Raw genomic sequence first — 23534 nt, forward strand, 5'->3', positions numbered from 1 at the left:
ACTTTAGGATGGGCTTCAACCTACAAGCCATTTCGCACCCTCTCATTCTGCTACTAACGCAGCAGGCGATAGCACCCAGTCGACGCCGTTCTATTGACCAAATGTCATCATAGACGCTCGGGGAGGCATGAGATAGGGACTTGTGAGGACTTAGTTATCTCACCATTTGACGACCTTGACATTTCATTTTACGAACTCTCCATAAATAATAGTCAAACATATCGCACACGCAGAGAAATGTATCATGTTTAAAATAACAAAACAACAGCTTCAGTCGAAATAGGTCGGTTGATATCTTGAGACACTTCCGCCGTCAATTTCGGTTCACTTATTTTCGGCTTATTTCGTATTTTGCGAACTGTAAATCATTCAACTTCCGATAGAATCCGTTTTCTTCCTATTTCTGCCTTCTTCTTCAGAGTTCCCTTGTTTTTCCAGTTCAATACACTTTGTAGCTATCATTGAAAGTGATAATAATGAAAAATCATTAGAATATCATATAATGTGAAAATGAAAATTTAGCTCAGTGTACAGGAAAAAAATTGCAGCATTGTGAATAGAGATGCAGGATTCCTCACACTTAGCACGAGTAGGGATGTCGGAGATTTCGAATTACTCGATTATTCTATAATCGAGTATAATTTTGAAACTAATCGATTGAAATTTATTCGATTATCTGGGTTATTAATCGATTACTCGATTATTCATTCGATTATTACTATGGGATTTTTTTTATTATTCGATTAGGTCAATATGCCTTCTTGTTCAGAGTTCCTTCGTTTTTCCAGTTGTCAATGATATTCTGTACGGTGGAATGTAATCGTCCAACGATTTCTCCTATTTCGCGTAAGGATTTTCCTTTACAGCGCAAGGAAATGATCAATTTTCTTGTAGAAATGTCGTTTTGCTTTCTTTTGCCTTCCATTACAAAAAAAATAACGGTTTTCTCTTTATTTCAATTTATAACTCTCAAACCAAAGCTAAAACGAAATATTAATGTTGTTTACTCTAACCAGAGTTGCCACGTTTTTTTTTTTCAAATATCTGTCTAAACTTATAAATTTATTTGGATTTGTCTGGGTCTACTATATGCAAGGAAATTTTTGCCGGGTTTCATTTTCAGTGAGCAAAAAAATAGAAAAAAAGGTCTCCCCACCTAGAGTAGTATAGAGGCCAAAACCGTATAGATCTAGCAAGATCTATCAAAATCTAGGAACATTTGAAAAATCTGGGAAAACTTGGAAAATCTTTCAAAAGATCTGGTTAGTTTGAGTGTCTGGCGAGACGAGAAAAATCTGGCATTTGCCAGACAAATCTGGCAACCTGGTAACGCTGACTCTAACACTGACAGCTTACACACAAAACGAGTTCATAGTAAATTGTGTCGATATTGGTGTACGATCAATTTTGTGAGATTAAAAAAGGCATACATTTCCTTATAAATCGATTATTTCTAACAACAAAATAATTTTAATCCAAGTTTTCGTTCAATTATGTTTCAAAACACTTTTCATTGCAAAATCACTTCAAAATAAATTTAAAACTAGGTAGCAACAGTAAGAAACTGCAATAAAATGTAGCATCATACGTGTGTACGATCAATTTTGTGAGTAACTGTATGTCAGAATGCAATTACACCTTCTTTGAAACCCAAAACTACTACTAGATACGAGCACCGAAAGGTAAAAATCATTGTGAATCGTGGCCTGTCATTATAGATTCTCGAAGCTTATGTTGGATATCGACACTGCACAGTATACGGTTTTCACTGAAAACCGAAAATGATTGAGAGTACAATTTTGAAACTACTGCTGCGATTACGTCGTTGACTGGACTTTTATTAGCTCTTGTGTTGACACACAATTTTGCTCGAGAAAACTGTTGATTTTTTTATTGATTGATCTTTACTTAGAAGTACTGCAAAAAGGAAACAAATACACGATGCATGCATAAATTTATTCTTTATTATTGATAGGAATTTTCAGATCCGTTCGTATATTGATATGGCACTTGAGGCACGTAGATTCACGTATTAAATTCCAACTTCCCTTTAGAAATATTTCTCCAAATTCTTACGCAACTCAAGAGGGCTCGTTTGCGGTCCATGTCTCTCAACCGGATGTCCCTGTTTGTCCACAATGAACTTGGTGAAGTTCCACTTGATGGCATCGATCAGAGTGCCCCCTTGCTGCTGCTTCAAAAACTTCCACAACGGATGGGTCTCATCACCATTTACGTAGATTTTCGAGAACAGATCAAACTTCGCACCTTTCTTTTCCCGAGCGAAGCGCTTGATTTCCGCATTGCTGCCCGGTTCCTGATGAAATTGATCGCTTGGGAATGCCAGAATACGGAGACCTGCCGATAGGAAAGTTTTGTGCAGTCGTTTTGAGTTATGCCTTCGGTCCAACCAATCAGACACTCATTATTGCTACTATTAGATAAAATGTATCACATTTCAGAGCCTTCCTTAATCAAATAATCATAACGGGAGATTGTAATCACATACCGTACAAACAGACACACTGGTAGTGGGGAAAGTTTTTTTGTCACGTCATAAATATGATTAATGATAATCGAGTCCGTACCGCATTGGGGCATTGGCTATGTCCGGAAGATACTCACCCTTGGATTCACCGTACTCCTCCAACAGTTGGTTCAGTTCGGCGTAATGACCGTCCGTGTAGCCACATTTGCTGGCCACGTTGACAATGATTAGCACGTGGCCCCGGTATCGGTCCCCGTTCAGATCGACCACGTTTCCATCGATGTCCATAGGGCTGAAATCGTACACCGAGTTTGTTTTGCCAGCAGCACCAGTCAAGTGGTTCGAAGCTGGCTGTGATGAAGGGCAGGCCATGACACTGGAGAGAAATAAGTTTTTTTTGCGAGTGTAGGAGTGTATAAATATTTATGTTTGAATAATATGATTAATTAGTTGTCAGAAGTTTTGCAGCCGTTTTTTTTTGCGAGGAAATAATTGGATGTAGCAGCAGTCACTATTGCATGATATTACCATGTTCAAACTTTACAGGGATTTGCAACTAGTAAAAAAAAGGAATAGACAGGAAAAGGTTGATTTTTGACATCTAATGAGTGCAGAATACGTTTTCACGTTCACACAATTCTGACTGTAGGAAACTCAGGCAGCCAAAAAAAAAACTGAATCGATTCTGCTGCTCGCTCATAGTGCGAGGAAAAAAAGGAGCACTTGACCCGGTCCTAATTGAAACGTGCCCAAAAACTGCATCACGTTTTACAGCTCGCCCGGGGCTCTAATGGTTCTGTGATTCGTCCGCTCCACTGACCTGGACGTCGACAGGAGGTTGATAGCAACGACGGCAGCGGTGCCGAACAGTCCGAGTGCAGCCGTTCCGGTTCGCAGTGCAGAAGTAGGACGGCCACCGCGGCCAAGCAGCCGAAGCAGAAGCATGTTTTTATCCTAAAAATAAATGCGAAAAAAACGAAAATAGAGATGAGACATTATGGCCGATCGTGATTGAGGGCTAGTAGGGTGATTTTTCTGGAGAAACACGAACAACCATCATCATAGTGGAGCTTTCAGCTTTATGATAGCCAATTCAAAAAATTATATACATTTCTTTCAGTTTAGAGATTTTATCTTCTGTTAAAGGTTTACCTCTTAGAAGGGGCTGGGGTTAAATGGAAGATTGATAGTACCCATTGTCTTTCTCCGGGCAGGATCAGCCTAGAGGCCGCGTGGAATCCGGCGGCAAAAAAAATGTAGCTAAGAGTGGATCCACTGGGTTCCTGTTACCATGCATCCCTCCCGAAATAAAAAAACAAAAAAAAGGTTATATGATTTAATATTCTTCTTGCAGATTCCACTGCAAGATAGAGATTTCAAAAGTTTCGTGATAGTCGAGACTCCAACGCCACTGACAGTGTCAAAACTAAGTCAAATTCATAAAATTGTACTGGATTGCTAGAAAGATTCTGCAGATGAGAAAGATACCCTACTACTGGATCTCGCACATATGTATTTAGGACTAAAAAGACGAACGCAAGCACACTTCGAATGCATGTTTGGCTGGATCCATTATTATATACCATAGAAAAGAATGATTATCCAACAATGGACTGAAGTCGCAACGAGTGCTTCCCAAGCCGCTCGAATGTCTCAGAGGAAGCTCAGTGGATCCAAACGATCCACCTTGGTCACCAGCTTCTTCGAGCTTGATGTGAGTTTCGTGTTGGAATTTTATACCACTACTTCCGGAACCTTAAACCGAAACCAGTATAGCCGCTGTAAGTTCGTATGGTCATCAATTAATATGAGCTACAAATTTAGAAGATGTTTTCTGTTCTCCACGAATCGGAGTAACGCAGCTAGCTCGGAATCTATCGCATCATCATCAAGTCTTGTGTATTGTTGTGCTCTATAAATGGACGTTTAAATTTAATGCCTGCTCTGCGCAAATTTTTACCATGTTTATTCTCTCAATATTACATTGCACTATTACGCAGTAAAATTGAAACAGTCTTGAAACAAGTAAAGAAGATTTTTACGTTTTTGTATCATCGTTACCTCTAATGACGATTTGAAATTTATTCCCTGTATTTCTTGGAATCTAGAAATTGGATTTCAATTGAATGAATTGTCATACGGGATAATAACATCTTCCATTTGAATATAAGTTCGTGAAATAAGCTAAGCAATATTAGAAAAATCAGTGTGAGTTCCATTGCGATGTTTTTGGCCGGAAACTAATGAAATCAACTGGCCCCACCCAAAACGAAATCCTGAGTACGGGCCTGGCTTGCGTCCTGAGAGTTTCAACTTTATCCGATGCATATCACTTCTAAATGGAAATATTACAGTCGTTTTACATGAAAAAAATACTGAAAGTTTTTATTCGACTCATAACTTTTGAACTTTTATTTCTTGGTGCATCCATTTTACCTTGTACTCATTTAAGTAGAAACATACATCAAGTAGAAACCGTATCATTCGTTAACATGGCTCAAAATTTAACAATGAGGCAATCAGATCACGCGTAAATCGTGTCTTGTGACATGGACAAACTTGTTCAGTTTCGTCTATTATTTAACATGAATGGGGACTGGCGAATTCGGAGGAAGATCCATTTTTTTTATCGAAAAACTGTGTTCAGCAACGAAGCTCATTCTTGATGGAATGGAAACGTTAACAAGCAGAATGGCCGCTTCTGGAGTGCAGACCACCCAGAAGCATTGAAATAGCTCCCAACGCATCCCGAAAAAGTCACTGTTTGGTGTGGATTATGGGCCGGTGGCATTATTCGTGAAATCCCGGCCAATATGTTGGAGAGAGTGTGTTAAAATTGGATCTTGTGAATGGACCATCTAAAACGGAGCTGCGGCCAACATTTGCATGAAATCATATTCGAACAATAAATTATATCGTTCTATCGACTCCAATAAAAATTTCATCAATTCTCAAAATTGTGCATTTTTTTTAAATCGAATCCTATACTTCTTAAAAAATCACCCTTTATAAGGAAAAGAACGAGTATTAAATGTATTAAAATCATTGGTCGGAGTGAAATACGTTGAATTTTCAATTAATAAAACTGTGATTTGATAGCAACCCTTATTATTACTTAAAACTTACATAGAAACAATAAAACCTCAATCAATTTAAAGAAATGTCAATCATTTAAATTTAAATTTTATCATCACGCCGTAAACTGCTAAAAGCTTAGTACAGAATTTAAATTTATACTTCCAAAACCAGGTATTTTTGTACATGTAGATTCATATTCACACGGGCAACGACAATAGGTTCTATTTGGTTACCATTCCACTACGATTGTGTCGTATTGTAAACCTACCGTATTCGTTCCAACAGTGCTATCAGTCCGATTACAATAAATGAATAACAATGCGATATCTAGCAGCTTTCTAATGTCGTTTTCGCTTGAGAAAACTGAGACTGACCCAGGGTAGTTTCATCAAACAAACACTTTTCACGAAACTGTGTTGATTTCGCACTTAGCAACGGGGGTTTGAGTAAAACTGATTTAAAAACCAGGTTGGAAACTGACTCGATTTTCAGTTCAACAACGTTGAAACTAGGTTCGAAACTGACTTCAAACAAACGGTTTGACAGCAGTTAGGGTGGAAACTGGGTTAGGTTTGGCATCAAGCGAAAACAACATAAGAAAGCTAAAAAAAGACATTTGATTTTGAAACACCATCGTTTGACAACATCTCACCGAAAACCGAGGAAAAGCATTTTCGTTTACATAAATTTAATTCGGTGGCAGCTTGCTGTGATAACAAAACAATTTCCGGTCTCCCTCCACTGCAACAGTCCATAAGCAGCTCAAAAGTCATTTCGATCGTAAATCAATTCAAACATCAACGTAGGCGGTGGCAGCGGCAGCGAAGGTGTGAATAGGAAATATTTTTGACTTTTTAGCACAACACCGGGGTAGCACATCAGAGCAGAACGCACCGGGTACGCCTGCGGAGGGGATTTTGTAAGCCCGGTTTATGAGGCTGTTACCGATTCCCAAAATCCCCGTGGTAATCTATGTAATGCACTGTTTTTTACGGTAACCATTAAAAGCAACGCTTGATGGGTTGCGGTGTTTTCCGGCTGGTCAAGGCAAAAAATGAAAATAAAAACAAAGCGGCGCTGACTAGGCAGAAGTGTACGGGTACCGGTACCAGAGTGAGGTCCTATTTTGGTTTGATGTTTATTTTTATGGCACATCCGGTGGCTTTGAAATTGGCAGGGGGCCTCAGACAAACTTGTTTGGACACTGGAAATTGCGGTGACTAAACGACTGGTTTAGATTTTTATTAGCGTTGTTTTGGCTAGATTGGTGTTTCCGGAATCAGGTCCATTTTTTGTTATAGTGATTTTGCTACAAACCATTCCGTTTTGAGTTTTTAAAATTATTTTTTACGAACGATGTAGTCAAATTCTGTGACAAAAACCTTCCAAAATATTGTTCCTAGCCAAGGGTGGCAAAAACTCGCTCATAAGATTCGATTTTTTCTATTCATCAGCTCACCTCATGATTTACAATGCAATCCGTAAAATGATGGTAAAGATGAAACTCATCGGTGATCTAAACAAACACACTCACCTATACAGAGCACCGCTAACATCAATTTATGATGGTATTGATGGTTCTCAGTTTTGATTTCATAGCATTTAACTCTCATTCCTAGTTTAAAAAAGTGAGTACTGAGTTTGGGATCACCGTACCGAGCTTCACCGGTGAGTGTTTGCTTAAACTACAGAGCTGCCAACACAACCCAGATTTTCGGTTTTGTTTTTGCTGGTACTCAAAACGAGAACGTGCATTAATGTACGACAACAAAAGTCGAATCGTAGCGTAATGTTCCGTAGCGATTGAATTTCATGTCTCGAGCTAAACACAACTGGCTACTAAAACCGAATGCTTTTTCCAGCATACGAAAACACGTCTTGAGAATTGGATTGAAATGGCATCGATTCGAACGTTGGCTGCCCATGGCAACTCTGGTGGATGGGGAATACAAGCGAGACAGTGTCATAAGAATCTGATTCAATGTGTTGATGTACAAAAACATCAAATCCCAACTCACAAATCGTCTCTCAGTGGGTTCTAATATTTAATGTGCACTCAGCGCTCATCTGCTTATTGTTTGACACTACGATATTAAGACGATGTTTTCTCTACACAAATGGTTACCCCGTTACCCAGTTACTCAACTCGCTCAGCGATGCTTCTGAAACCGATTTGCAGGTGAGCTGAACTCAGTGATGATGAAGTACGGAGTTGATTATTGCCAGCCCTGTTCCTAGCACGTAATTGTGGGTTTGAGCTTGTGTTTAGTATAACCAATTAAGAATCAGTATCTATAAAACTTCAAACAATGCTCAAAGTTTTGATTCTAGTAGTGAAAAATTACAACTGAAAAAAGGAAGTAACACAGGCAATTTTTTCTTTTGAAATTTCAATTATAAGAACTTCGATGCTAAACATTTTTTTATTTATACACACAAAATTGTTCGTCCGTCTTAATGTTTCTTTATGCGCCGTATTAAATAAGGATGATATGCAAAATGCTAATTTATGAATTGTAAGGCATGCTGCAAACAAGTTGACAATTCAAAATCACATGAGGGGTTAAATACACTTCAGCAATAGGATGTCAAGGCGAAATACTAATAATTTTCGCGTTTCAAATTAATAATTACATTCGTAACCAATTCGCACCCTCTCATTCTGTTACTAACACAGAAGACGATAGCACTCAGTCGATGCCGCTGTATTGATCAAATGTTATTGTCTACACGGGGAGGCATGAGATAGGAACTTTCGAACACACAGTTATCTCACTTTTTGACGACCACAGTATTCGACAATTGAAGAGAGATCAGTGTGACGACCACAGTATATAACGTGTAGTGGAATTAGAAGGAAAAAAATAAATGAAATTTTAATAAATAATGCGCCCACGTTATCATTTCTTCAACTTCCAATGGAAGTAAAATGCACAGATTTGTTACTGTAATATAGTATTTGGTTATTGTATAATGTGCTGTGGTACGAGAAAATTGTAGGTGTTCCCAACTATAATAATTATAATTTTGCTGAACCATCAGACATGAATTCACCACAGTTATGATCATTGTAGTAAAATACCACATATTGTACACATTTTGAAAATATCGCAGGATTCGGTGATTTTTTACCGAATTTTCAACACCTGAACGATCGGAATTAACACAAATTTCCAACTTATGATTGTGTTTTTCATAGGAACGAGCAGATTAGAACCAGTCGTAGATATGGTTATATTGACCTATAGAACCATATAAATTGTTCATTAGTTGCAGCCGGCAGTAATTCAGAAAAACAAAAGGCAATTTCTTCTCCCGGTTGACCGGAATTGTGAGCGCTTTCCAGAACACTGCACAATTCGTCGAGTCCATCAGAAATTACCCTCGAACGATATGTGTTGGCAGCAAGTGAAATTATTTTATGCTTTATTTATTATTAAAAAGTTTTGAGTAGTTCTAATGTTTTAAAACCATGTTCCCCTTTACCTCAATCCATTCGACGAACCCCTCACGATTTTTGAGCTATTTGACAGTCAGTTTTCACGACAATCAGTATGTTCGGCAATTGGAGGACAATTTTACCATATGGACGCTATGATTTTTTATCGTACTTGGCGACTATTCTGATTTGTAATTATTTACGGGATTCTGTAGAACTTGCGTATAACTGATCGCTCGGTTCTCTTTCTAAAATTAATTTTATGTACTGGAAGTAATGTTTGCCTAAAATTAACAAACAACGGAATCAAATCTTAGTGTTTATGAAATGAAAACCGCGATAAAGCTATCACAGAGACAGGATTCGAACCCGAAACCCGAAACACTGTTCACAAATTTATAACTGGCCTTCGTCCTGCTGGCGGTTTGGGGTCCGTTGCTGCTCTTTCCCAAAGTACTCAAACAAGCGGCTTCGCGCCACCTCGTGAGAGGACCGCTTGTCACGTTTGATTGCCCGGCACGAGTTTAACCCCAGGGAGGATTCAGTAAATAAATTTCGATATTTAATGAACGATTTGGTAGACCCAAACAACCAGCGGAGACTTCGAGCCAGATTTAAAAGGAGTGAAACGACACTAAACAAAACTCTGTCGTTCGACCGATCCAGAAAATATTCTACTTACGTGTATCATCATAGGCGCAACTCCCGACTTGCGATTTCCCTGCCACGCTTCGGAATAACAGAGGAGAAAATGGGGGTTGAGATTCCCAAGCAACCCTATACTCGGAGTAGATACAAAAATGAATACTGAAAAAAAAGGAAACAGCGAAGCAAGGACGCGCGGGAAAAAGTTTTTCTAGAACCAAGTTGTCATATTTAAGGGGAGGTTGCTTTAACCGAAAATCATAAAAGTCTCGTTACAATTTCCCTCCATCTTACAAACCAATAATGAACATTTATTCACTAACATTAACTCATTAACATTTTTATGTTCCCCTGATGCTTAATTATCTAAGGCGTGCGATTTCCGTTCTAGCGACATTTATCGCCCAAGAACGCTACAATTGTGTGCTAAAATGTACATCTACCAAATGATCATGCGCATGTCAAAGGTTTTTACTCACTCCGTTTTGTGGCTTACAAAGGTGGCGTCGTTATGATGGCTGTCGATACGGCAGTTTCGACGTGAAGACGGTGAACGTGGTTGATGCTGCCAATTCTACGCCATGACGGGCGTCGCATGACGACGAAGACGAATGTCGGGTCTTCTGCGGGATCGTGAAGTAGACGACGAGATATGCCAAACAACGGGTTTTGCGTCGCTAGGTTCGTTTTGCAGAATTGTATCGGCGTGGGTGGCGAGCCGACGAAGAGGACTGTCAAGCGGAAAAATTCGCCGGACGGCTGCTCGAAACTATTAGCTTCCGTAACATTTAGCACATCATACTACAGTAAATTTACCTTCAATATAACTTTTTAGCACTCGCACCTATTTTCCGCACGAACCTAACTAGCACTGACTATAACCAATCTTAGGGGAATAGAAATATTAACTACTTGGACTAGAAACCCTTTAAACGCGTTTTACCTGACTATACAATACGCGACACGCACTAGACACTTTCACTTCTGTCTTCCTCCACGATCCAGGTCGATTTGAAGTCGGTGTTGCTAAGAACCCTCAGATTTATCGCAAGTGTCAATGGTTTTGTAATTTCTCAACCGGAAGGACGTCATCTAGCCGAAACAGGACAACGACCTCTTATCAAACCGAGTTCTTCAAGGGTCAATCACCCACCGATCAACCCAGCATCTCCCTCTCTCACCAACTATCCAGATCAAACCATTTCGTTCTTTGCGCGTTCATATATACACATACATGTCGTTTGTAAGGAATCCCCCCTCGCTGGTTAAACCCCACCAGGAAGAACAAACCGTGGGAAAGCAAACACTCGTTTCTCCAAGCCGCCCGCTTATACCGCGCACTTGCGCAATGTGAAGGAGACGAAGAGGGTGGGAAAGTTCATCTGCGAGAACTAAGTACATTGGTTGGATACCGTAACTGCCTGTCTTGTGTTCATTTTCTCTCTGAGTGATCGGTCAGTTAGATGCAGTTAGTTTCATCCGGAACGGTTCAATGCCGCGTAAGTGAATTTGAATTCTAAGAAATATATGGCTCCGATAGGCAACGCCAGTGAAATATTGAATCGCGTAGGGAGAAACGGTTTGCACAATAATAATCATAACTTTAAATTACCATGGCTCAAAGTGATTTCTTTAATGCTACATTTATTTACATTTAATGCTAGTGTAATCCAAAATATATCACCTTGTACTTGTTACAAATTCAACTGAAGAATCCAGCCAACGCTTCTGCGACCGCTGCGCTGCTCAAGTGGCGAGCTTTGAACTAAGCAATGGTGATAATTTTCAGATTTTGCTCAACGATTAGGTTTTTTACCGTCACTACTAACCTCAATCAAATGAACACATTTTGACAATTCAGCTGTAATGTTTGTAAACATAGATTCTTTTGTTTGTCTGTTGACAAATTGGATGAGACCATATCGCCTAAATAGAGTTTTAAAACAATTGTTCACGATTGGATACGGGTTGTTTTTGAGATTTATTAAATGAAAGTCACTAGTTGCAAAATGTAAAGATGATTGTTTGAGATGTGTTTTTCTATTTTTGTTTAAGCTTGTTTGTAAACAGTACCGCTGAACTGTCAAGGATGAATACTTGTTCATTTGTGTCGTCACGATAAAAAACCTAATAGGAAAAAATTGCTGGTTTTTTATATTCTTTTTTTTTTCACGAATCGAATACTAACAAACAAAAACATGTAAAAATTGGGTAAAAAACTCGATCATTATTATTCCAGTAATTTTCCGTGGTATGTTTGATTGATATTTATCGAGAAATCGGAAAATGGAATATCAATTTCGAAGTGGTGATGTTGGGTGCTGTTTTCATATTTGTGAAATTCTTAGTTTTTATGGATGGATTTAGAGATTCGTTGATTAATTATGATCAAAATTTATTTTGTTTGTCTGAACTGATAATTTCATCCGAAATTCTCAAGTATGTATAGGACGGTTCTTGATGGCGGATCAACATCAACAAAAATCAAAATTTTGAATCCTGAGATCGCTAACCAACCTAGTGGAAAGCAATACGAAGTTCCTACTGCGAGGAAAGTCAAATGTATGATCCTTGCATCTGGGAAGTTGGACATCAATTAAACATGGAAAAAAAGATTTTCTTTCTAATAAAATAAATGACAAATTCTAATGAAATAAATGACATTGCGTTAGACGGATTACTGATGAGCGAGTAACCCAAGATGACGTCATTGAAACGTAAATACGTCAGTCCGAAGTCGATTTGTGAAACATTCATCATGTCAAATTCCAAAAGACCTCACTACCAGAACATAATCTATTCCAGATGTGATGATGGCGTTCTGACACATGAATTTCTCAGGAAACAAATCGTTCACATTGCAAATATGTTGGCAATTGAAAACTGAAGTTATGGGCAATGGAAGAGAGGGATGGAAGGGAATGCGAAATTTCAAACGTCAACTGTTGCTATATATACAACAAACATACCGATCCGTTTCATCAGCCTGCTCTGTTTTTCAACGAGGAACAGCGTGTTGAAATTTCACGGGTTGATTTCGCATTCTTCCACCAACATCAAGTTGACATTGGCAAGGGGGGGCAAGCCAGAACAATAACAATAACAACAGCCGAGGAAGGCTGCGTGAGATTCGGAGGAGCACAAGCAAAACACATTTCCCGAACATGTGACTGGAGGAAGTTAACTGCGGGAGAGTTCCGACCGCTGGAACGGGGATCCATCGCCGACGAGTGTGGCAGAAAACGGTTTGGCAGAAATTAAAAGAAGAAGAGAAAAGCAATGGTGACGTGCTTACCGCGTGGGGGAAAATCGATTTCCCATAATTTTTGAATGGCTGTGTGGCACACGGTTGGCAAGTATTGACGGTTCAGTTACGGTCTTCATGGCAGGAAAATAGAACAGATTGAATGAGACGTCCCACACCTCATCTCACTGCGGCGGTTGCTGCGTTCAAGATGTGTGCATTGAAGCTGAAAACGAACTTATGCAAGGCGATAAAATGGGAACGACTTTCGCTTCGCTACTCGGCTGCTGATTGATGGATGGGTCGAAATTTTCCGATGGAAGGCAGCAGTAGCTGGCTGGCATACGATTTACGATGAGCTTTCGGGTCATAAATTTATAGTTCACTTTGCACGGTTTTCAAACCAAGCATCACGTGTTGCCTTCAGGTCGAATGGATCGGATGGAGACGCTTGGTTGTTTTTATGATCCTGGCCAAAATCACAGCATAAATTTCTGGTCCACCATGTCACGACAGAATCCATGCATGACTGAATAATGCACATGTTTCAACCATGGAAAACAGAATCATTTCACCCGTTTGCGTTCTGCTATTTGCACATCTGCGAATGCAAATATCACTATAACCTAAGGATGTTGGTCCGACCCACCACCATTCGTAGGGATTGTTTTCTCGCCTCCGGCTCGAGGCAGCAACAATAACAAATATGCGGGAGTAAAATACATGGGAAATATTTTTTATCCGTTCGGAAACCCCGGGCCGAGGGAAGGCAGTTCCAGCCGCAACTAGTGGACCGACCGACCGGACGAGGGGTTGTGAACGTGGCTGAATCTAGGAATCTACCCGTGCACAAAATGTGAAACAATTCCATCAGTGTACGGTGATTCGTTGGAACTTCCAACGGTGTGTGTGTGTCTGTGTATGTAAGGGATGCCGCCGTAGGGGCTGATGGCGTGGTGTTGCACTAAACGGACAAAATGAGAATAGCATTAGCAGAAGGGCTAGAGAATTGGCAACATAAAAGTTTATTTCCCAAGAATTGCGCAGGCGGAAAGTGAACTAATTTTACTGCGATCCAAAAGCAATTGACAGAGGGCAATAAAAGGAAGAAAAAAAACAAGAAACAACGCACATATTTTATTGTGATTTAACGGCGGAAATGGTCGCAGTTACGTGATGAAACTCCATTCTGGTGGTTCCAGCTCAGCTCATGGCTGAGAAGGCAATGTTGAAACTAAAATTATGTTCGGTGGTGGCGAAAACGTGGTAAAACCAAGGTAAAACGGACTAGTAGTTGTTAGTCAGTAAATGCATCAACTTGCGTGATTGTATTTATTGCTATTTTCGATGACCGACAACTTGAACAGCATTCCAGTTGTCGGCCACAGTAGCGGAAATAATGATAATAAAAACCTAGTAATTAATACTGATTTCATTAACATCAATTATTACGAAAGTAAGATAGCTGTAAGGAATTCAGCATTTCTTCCCATTCCCATTTTCTGACTGAGTACCTTGAAGTTGGTTTCTGTGGTTTTACAAAAGATGGCGCCACTAGTAGATTTCAAGCTTGAATGTCAAATTTAAAAGACACTTTATATCAGTGCATCGTCAGTTTGAAAAATCTGGACCTTCTTTTTCTCCTGGAAACCTATATTACGGAATACATTGGTGAAACGACGTAGTTGAAGACAAGGATCAGCTCGGAAAGCCACAATTTTTCAAAGACGAGAGTGCAGAAAGACAGTTCCGTGCCCAACGTAAGAGAATTTTGCAACTCCGTTAAGCGTGACATGAAATGTCTTTTACTGTTTTTTTTACTAGGCGCCATACAACGTTCCACTTCAGTTATGAGATCACCAATCGATGTGAATGTTTCAAATGGGCCAAGAAGCCAATGACAGATTCTCCTTGTTTACTTTCTCTTCTGTTAATTACTCATCAATTTTTATGTTTGCCTCCAATTCATTTGTGTAGAATGAAACCCAAAGTACTTCATCAGTACTAGATAGTCTTAAACAAATAAACAAAGAGAATCTGTCATTGGTTTTTATTAATTTGATTGAACCACATCGATCCGATTATCGATATTAGCAGTTTGATTATTGATTATATAGATTAAAGAGATTTAATATTTTTTATTATTGTTATCGTTTTTATTGTTTCTATCGTTTTTATCGTCTTAATTGTTTTTTCGTTTTTAGAGCAGTTATTCGAACAGTTTTTGCAACACGTCAGTAATTATTTCGAGCAGTTATTTCTCCCTACCATGAACAGTTTTTTCGACCAGTTTTTCGAGCAATTTTTTAAACCATCTTTTCACCGTTCCTCAAACAGTTTTTCGAGCAGATTTTCAACGTTTCTTTCACCTTCCTCGAGCAGTTAACCGAGAAGTGTTTCATTAGTTTATTTTGCCGATCTACGAGCAGTTTGTATCGTTCGTTTCGTTTTTATCTTTTTTTTATACGTTTTAATCGTTTCATCGTTTTATTTTTTAAGTCACTTTGGTCCTTTTTATTCGTTTTTGAGCAGGTCGTCGGTGAAAAAACGACGAAAAAAGCCTGCTCAAAAACGAATAAATAGGATCAAAGTGCGTTGAAAGATAAAACGATAAAAAGACAAAAAAAAATAAAAACGATACAAACGATGGAAACGATAAAAACTGCTCGTAGATCGTCCAGAAAACTAATGAGGAATTTTACTCGTTTTTTCACCATTCCACGAGCAGTTTAACATTCGTTTTCTATCCTTCTTCAAGCAGTTTTTTGAGAAATTTTTCGAACAGTTCTCAATTGTATTTTCCCGTTCCTAGCGCTGTTTTTGATCGTTTTCGGGAAGTTGAAAAAAGTCGAGTAGTGTTTTAATCGTTCTCGAACTTCATTTTTTCGAGCAGTACTTTGATCAGTTTTTCGAACCGTTCTCTGGTCTTTGCCGAACAGTTTCAAAGAAGTTTTTTATCGTTTTTAACCAGTTTCTCTCAAGCAGTTATTCGAGTAGTTTTTTAATCGTTTTTTATCCATCTTCGATCAGTTTTTGGAGCATTTTTTCGAGTAGCTTTTAAATTGCTTTATCACCGTCCCTCGAGAAGTTTTGTTCGATGTTTACGGACAGTTTTTTTTTCTATTTCTTTTCTTGCTGTCTTTTATCGTTTTCGAGCAAAGTCACGATATCGGCCCGATCGAAGCGGTTCTGAAATTCATCAAATAGTTGCGAATGTAACGCCCATGACCTCATCGATCCGATTATAGTTCTGATTATCGATATCTGCAGATTATATCGACTAGATTGATTTGATCGTTTTCGTCGATTTCAGAGTTTGTATCACTTATATCGTTTTCATCAATGTTCATCGTTTATCATTTTATTGTTGTTATTATTTCTGTTTGTATAATTCTTATTCGAGCAGTTTTTTCACTCTTGGAGCATTTTTTCTAGCAGTTTTTATCACCAGCTATTCATCGGTGATCTATCGCTTTATACTTTTTTATTTTTCATTTCATCGCTTTTACAGTTTTGCTTTTGCTTTTTTCGAGTAGTTTTTTCCAACTGTTTTTCGAACAGTATTGAGCGCTTTTATCGATTTTATCGTTTGAATCATTTAATTGTTTTTAACATATGGTTTTGATCGCTTTTATTGTTTTTATTATTTCTATCTATCGTATTTTCTTGTTTTTCGGACAGTTTTTTCCCATTCCTCGATCATTGCTTTGAGCAGGTTTTTATTGTCTTCGAGCAGTTTTTATCGTTCTCGAGCAGATTTTTATCGTTTTTAAGCAATTTTTTATCGTTTTCGAATTTTTTTATCGTTTATGACCAGTTTTCTATTGTTTTTGAGCAGTACGTTGAACAGGTTTTTATCGTTTTCGAGATGCTTTATTATTGTTTTTGAACAGTTTGTTACATATAATGCAATATCTTTAGTGTTGAATAAGAAGTGTAAACTTGAAGTCTGCTTAGTGTTTTACATTAAACTGCCAGGCGGAGATGCTAACTGCTTTAAGTACGGTTGAGTCGAAAGCGAATCGTGAAGAAATGGAAGTTTAATACGCACTTAAAAAAATGATTTGGCAAGGTATTTTCAGAAGAGGACAAAAAATGGTGACAAACTAAACTATGGATTATCAAATGTACAAGTAGGAGTGCCTGAAATAGCGTATTCTTACGTCATTACAGCGGAGAAGTGCTACCGTGGTATCTAGACAACAGGTAGGATTTCGTAGAAAGGACATCAATCTTTCCAACTTCTTTGAATGCCGTCCAGCTATTTGGCAATTGTCAAACAAAAATTAAAGAAGATGTAAACAGATGGTGAAGCAAAGTGACAACTCAGTTTAGTCAATATGATAAGTAGTTTTTTTTATCTACTTCACCTCTGAAGTGCAGTGAGTGACTTTCATTTTTATGTTTCAACATTGTTATAGCATTAATCAGTTTCTTTCCGTCTAGATACTAAATGACTGAAGCTTTTTTAACGGTTATAGAAGTAAAAACTAAAGAGTAATTCAAGAACGGATTACAATTCATCAAAAAGTTATGAATGTAACGTCCAGAAGGTAATACGTGGAAGACGTCATAACGCATGTACCTTTTTAGATTTGATTTGTTATGGCATTTTCTATCAGTATCAGCTTTTCTTAAAATAGTAGAAATGAAAATTTGCGAAAAAATACTCAAAGGCCGAGCTCAAACTGGTAATTTTTTCCTATTTGTGGAAATTGTTTTGCAAACTACTCTGGTTGTAATCGTTCAGAACTCCGCACTCCGTTCAAACATTGGACGTGAAATAATTTTCTCGGAGAAAATTTCGATTCCTACAGATATAATCCGTTTTGTCTTAAGAAGACTTCCGAAGGAATAGGATTTCCAAATGAAAAGCATGAATAAAAAAAGTTTTATTCATAAGTCCAAATTAGCACTGCGAAAACCTATTTCCACCGGATGTTTTTCCAGTAAACCGGAAGTGCAAATGAGCGGCCAAATAAATGAGCAACAATTAATGGGAATCAATTGCTGTATCTTAATTGTATACAACTTTTTAGCTTGCTTTTATTGAAACCAATAACCGCAATGATCTGGGTAAGGTTGGTAGATTTCAACGAAGAGGAGTGAGGGTAATAACAGTAATAACAATAATAATTACACGCAACCAAAATGCTTCCAATGTCGAATCTCAGTCAAACTGCGGACAGGTGGAAAAGTTATTTCGATACCAGAAACAAAAAGGGAAATTAGCTCACGCGATTGAAACAAAATGTAGCGCTATGAACGATGACACGAGCCTGTTAAAAGGAAAGCATTTTTATCGTGTTTAGTGTATGATGATGAAACGAAGAAACTAAACATTATTTTATGTTGTGTTGGGATTTTCTGACGACAGGTGCGAAGCTTCCATATAAAAAAAATAGGTCAAAGCAATCAGTGTCAAAAGCCAATGAAAGTTACAGCGTAGTTACAGACACACCATAATTTACATTCTGTTGTTTGAAAAAAATGGCTGACCCCAACACGACCCCATCAAATCGTGGCTTGAAACTGTCGATACCGACGGCCAGCGAGCAGCTGAATCGAACTCCGGGTTTCGGATGCTGCCGACGAGCAACGGAATCATTGTCGCTCAGAGATCCTATCGACAACGGTGAGATAAGGTAGAAATGCGAGTGTATGTGTGTGTGTGTGTGAGAGAGAGAGAGAGAAAAAGCGAAGAAACCAGTGCACGTAACGTAAATTAAAGTCAATGCAATTTGAGTTGTGATGCTGCGCACTTTTTGTGCCCTTGGTGATCCCCCTCCCCTTTGACTGGTAGTGTCTGTTGCTTTGAATCGCTCTGTTTTTCCACACTCGCCTAACGGAGAAAATGGAAACATTTAACGGTGAGAGATTTGCTCACCGACGGTGAGAGGAACCTGTTAAAATTCTCACGAGGAAAAATTGAAAAGGGATCGATAACTTTTCACCGAAAAACCGGAGGGTCCAGAGCTGATTTAATTAAGTTTTAAGTTTACTACTTTGTCATAACTGAATACATCCAGAATAAAATTTAGTATTGTCCTATTCATCAGGAATCAGAACAAATTGGCTAAAGTGACTGATTCTACTGGTTATTTGGAGAATTGAGACCTAGGTTTATTTGAACAAAAAGAGCCCTTTTCTAAAATTGATATGTTTTCGACAAACTTCCATCGGAAGACCCTTCGAATGTTTATGTTTTGACGTTTCAAAAGCATACCCGATTATTATATACGTTTGCTTGCGAAGGTAGAGAATAGCTTCGCTGGTAAGGGCATTCGAAGATTCTACAGGACGGGTAACAGATTAAGGACAGCAGGACAAGGACAGTAGGTTCTGATCAACGACATTGAAATCAAGTTAGTTACTAAATTACCGAATTAAAATTCTCAGTAGTGTTCTAGTTCTAGATGCATAATTTATGTCAGTTTTCAAATTTAAGTCTGGATTTTATAACAAGAAAAACTGGCAGCACCAGAAGTGTTTTACTCGTGTTTCAAGTATAGAAGAACGGCTTGCTGGGGATTCGTTTGTTCCAGTTTCAGTTCTATTATAGATCTTCCATGTAGAACTTCTAGCTGCTGAATTTGCTCTAACGGGCAAATATTCGGACAGTTTTTGAGGAAAAAAAATCGCAGTAGGCGTTGCGAGTCGGAAGAGAAATATTTTCGCTCACTTCAAAATTTTTTACGTGGAAAATAGTTTCCGTCAGTTATAGAGATCTCGAAAAAAAGGGAAATCCAAAGGGTCAAATTTCCACGTTGTTAGGTTTTCGGTTTGGTGTTCAGTCCGGACTGTTGACAGAATGTCGTTCTGCGTGTTTATACCGATACCGATGCGTGTTTAGATTAATTCTGTCGTTATATATCCGCTTGGAATCACAGCCAAATGAAAAATTCCCCAACACTTCATAGTAAAAAAACTGTTGTAAAGTGTGATGGTGTTGTAAATACAAAGTAAACAGAATGAAATGCAGTATTGATTTGAATAGCAACAAATTAGAACATATGACAAATGCTACTATCTTATATGAAATGAGAAAATTTTACTAGTCATCTCTGCCCAGGAGTTAGACAGTTGTTTTAACCCTTTCGCTGCCTGTTTTACAGAAGTTTACAACATTTTTATATCAAGAATTAAAGCGAATAGAGAAATAAATCGTCTGGCAATTGCAGATTTTAAAATTAATATTCTCTAGAAACAAGAACTAATTGTTTATTCAATAAAAGCATTGAGCAAATATGTATCTGTCAGAAATGACTGAATTTCGAAAGTAGACGATTTACAATATTTTTATGGTAGTTTATTTTTATAGTTGTTTCCAGTGAAGCACGAGGTTTGGAGAACAAGGCGTCGATTAATACAGGATATCATTCTGGTTAAAAAAAACGATTGTCAATTAACGGTCAATTCAAACAATATATTTTCCTGGTTTTTGGTCTCGAAGAGGTTGAATCAATGCGAATGACAGTTTTGTTATCTTTGCGGCATTTTGTCGCTATCTTGTCGCATCGCAATCTTTGTTAACCAGCGAAATCACTATATTTGGAACAACGTGTATTCTGGTGAGGTAAACAAAGTACTTTGCTGATAGAATATACGCCCTTATTCTGAATAACGTCGTATCGTTTTTTCACTCGTATTTTATTTGCAAAACGCTAGCAAAATCAAAGGTAGCTATGATTCGATCGAACCGCATTCGATCGAAAAATCAATACGTCGTTATTCAGAATAATGGCGATAATAATCTGAGTTTTCAGCGTTTGTAAGTTTTTGGTTGTCGTGCTGATAGAATATGCTCAGTTATGTTATACCGTTTTCGTTTTTGAACCTAGACGCGGGCTACTCTGACTCCGAGTAAAACGAACACGTTTTACGCGCCCTAAACAACAACTCATGAAAAAAAGATAAAATAAACAAACTCGGCTGGATGCGTGGTGCGACCCGAGAAAATTTTCAGAGCGAAACTACGCGGTTGGAGTCCGCTCTAGAGCGACCTCAGGTTGCTAAAACAAACATATCAAACGTTGTTTGGGCGACTCTGGGTCAGCTTTCGGGCTGCTCTGATCAATAAACGAAAACGGTATTAGTTGGTTCGATCGAATCATAGCTACCTTTGATTTTGCTAGCGTTATGGGGAATGCAAATGAAATACGAGCGAAAAAACGATACGACGTTATTCAGAATAAGGCCAATAATTTCATTATTAGAATAAGGCCAATAATTTCATTATTTAGTTGCTCTAATAAACCAAGCTCCCTTTTTATTGGAATCACCATCAACCACGACAACCCATGAAACTATCGCGAGATGAAACCGAAATCTTTAAAACAACAAACAAGCATCATGTAATTAAAAAGTATAAACATAATTTTGTTATTTAAAGGTTGTATTTTCCATTTAATTTCAATGTACTCGTAGAATTGTTTCTTGAAGGTATGCTGCAGTGTATTCGAGATTAACTTTTTCTTAATAAGGAAGACCGGGGCTAGACCGGGCATGGGGTTAAACTGGACAGTATAAATATGTTACAAACTAGCAATATAGACGTCAGTTTATTATTTTTCGAAATTTTCAGTTATTTTTTTTTAAATTTTCTGATTTTATTTTGTTATATTAGATTTTTGAGCATTATAATAACGGTCTAGTTTGTGCTTTCGAAAGCTCGTTTCATTCTGAATCCAGTAAATCCAATGCATTCGATTACGTGGAAAATAAAATTATTTAAGGCTCAAATGTAAAAAAAAATTACTTGTGTTGGTAATTTTTGTATTACGTACATTTCATTTGGTACGTATGTCATAGATCTATGTATTTACATATGCAGTGCCACCAGTTTACCAAGTGGCTTTAACAATTGAGTTTCAAACAATCCTTTTTAGCAATAATTTATTCTAAAAACAAATGTTAAGCCCGACTTTTTGGGTCAAATATCAGTTTTGATCAATTTCTCATATGAATGTAGATTTTAATTCCCTATTTTTTATTTAAAAGATATTTTTATTCAGGCCTATTGCGTACAAGCTTTACGTGGCTGACTGAGTCGAATTTTTAAATAAATATTTTTTTGTACTGGATCTCGTTGTCACCCCTTTTTCTAGGGAGAGAGAAGCTTCCATTTCCCTCCTGCGAGGGTTGAGGGGCACTTGATTCGTGGCTCGTCTCGTCATCCATTGCCTCTTTTTTTCGTTTTCCTTGTTATTCGCAGTCTTGAGCTCGTTGCTAGTTGCAGTTGATGCGCCTTGTTGTACATCGGTTGCAGTTGCTGGTTGGTTTGATGGTGAAACAGGAGTACTGCGCTCACCAGTTTCCGTTGTTGAGCGGTTGACCTTGTCTTTGGTTGAAGATGTCCTTTTCACAGTTTCAGTGCAAGGTTTGCCGTAGTGTGCAGGTTGTTCACAAAACTGACATTTGATCCGCTGATTTTCATAGGTAATCAGCGTTTTACACGGATGTATTCCATCTTGACCACAAACGATGTAGGATGGAAATGCCTTACGTAGTTGCATACGTATCACTCGCACGCCATTCCTGATGCCGGGGAAAAATTCCGTACCCATAATGTACACACAGTTGAATTGAATCTCACTTACATTATTAGCGTCTAGATGCATTCGTCCTTTAAGTTTTTCAATTTCATTTGCTGCTGGTTTAACTTTGCAACGCTTGAACTCTATACAAATTGAATTTGTCTATTTCGTACACTGTATTGTCTTTGTTTCTGTTGTCTCGACAGTAAACGATTTTCGACTGTGTCCGATGAGATGCGAGCACGAACTGGATTTTAATTACCTAATAAAAAAAAAGTTAGCAACACTGCTTCAATGCGCCACACAAAATAAACAGAACCTAATATTTTCTGTTACAATAGCAGTTTTCCGGAAAAATAAATAGTTTTACGACAACCTTCCACATCCATTGCCATTTGCGTGTTAAATTAAAGGTTCCTATTTTGCGGAATTACTAATAGAAGGTACGTAAATCTTTATTTCGCAATAATTTCTGCAAGAGAAAATCCATATAGGAGTGTGTTTGTTGCTAATCAAATGTGTTAGTGGAAGTAAGCTGAAATTGAAACCATTTTTCTCGAGCAGTTTTCAGAAAAACGGAAGAGTTTTAAACTAAGATTTGTGCTTTTCTTTAATTGCAATTCTAAGCAGAATGAACTGATTGGTTTATTTTTCAACAATGTGGAAGATTTATTGATTAAAATCAGCAAAAGAAGCGCCGGAATTTGTTTTTACGTACACATTGTTGACATTACACTCATACGCTTGCAAAGAGTCCTGCTCCTTGAGTGTCTCGAAAATGAATTGTCTGTTCAGGAACAATAACAGCGGTGCTCAACCGGACACATTATTTTTTACTTGAAATTATTAACAGATTCTTGAAACACACCTACATATTAATATCTATGTTTCTATACGTATTATACTTTTTATCGCTTTATAAAACTAAATTTGCTTTAATTTTAAGCAAAACGTTAATTATTTGTAACGAAACAATCAAACAGTCTTCAATGAAGATTTTGGTACTGCGGAGCATCAAGTTTCACGAAAGGTTGAATTCAAAAGAGAATCCATTCGAATATGGTTGTGAATTTTCGCGCTTTTTAAGGTATCTTGAGATCTAAA

General features: G+C 37.9%; 1 protein-coding gene across 1 annotated transcript in view; it reads right to left on the bottom strand.

Annotated features, from left to right (window-relative positions):
* Window positions 1–1942: 1942 nt before the first annotated feature.
* The window catches only part of LOC131426477 (uncharacterized), a 125014-nt gene continuing 103422 nt past the window's right edge, over window positions 1943–23534 (bottom strand). The window contains exons 3-5 of the mRNA XM_058589241.1: window positions 3309–3442; window positions 2626–2864; window positions 1943–2358 (exon numbers count right to left, since the gene is read on the bottom strand). Of these exons, the coding sequence (XP_058445224.1) occupies window positions 2051–2358; window positions 2626–2864; window positions 3309–3433 (672 nt within the window). The 5' untranslated portion in view covers window positions 3434–3442 and the 3' untranslated portion in view covers window positions 1943–2050. The remainder of the gene's footprint in view (window positions 2359–2625; window positions 2865–3308; window positions 3443–23534) is intronic.

This window comes from Malaya genurostris, chromosome 1, assembly GCF_030247185.1.
Source record: "Malaya genurostris strain Urasoe2022 chromosome 1, Malgen_1.1, whole genome shotgun sequence".
In the NCBI taxonomy this organism is placed as follows: Eukaryota; Metazoa; Arthropoda; class Insecta; order Diptera; family Culicidae; genus Malaya; species Malaya genurostris.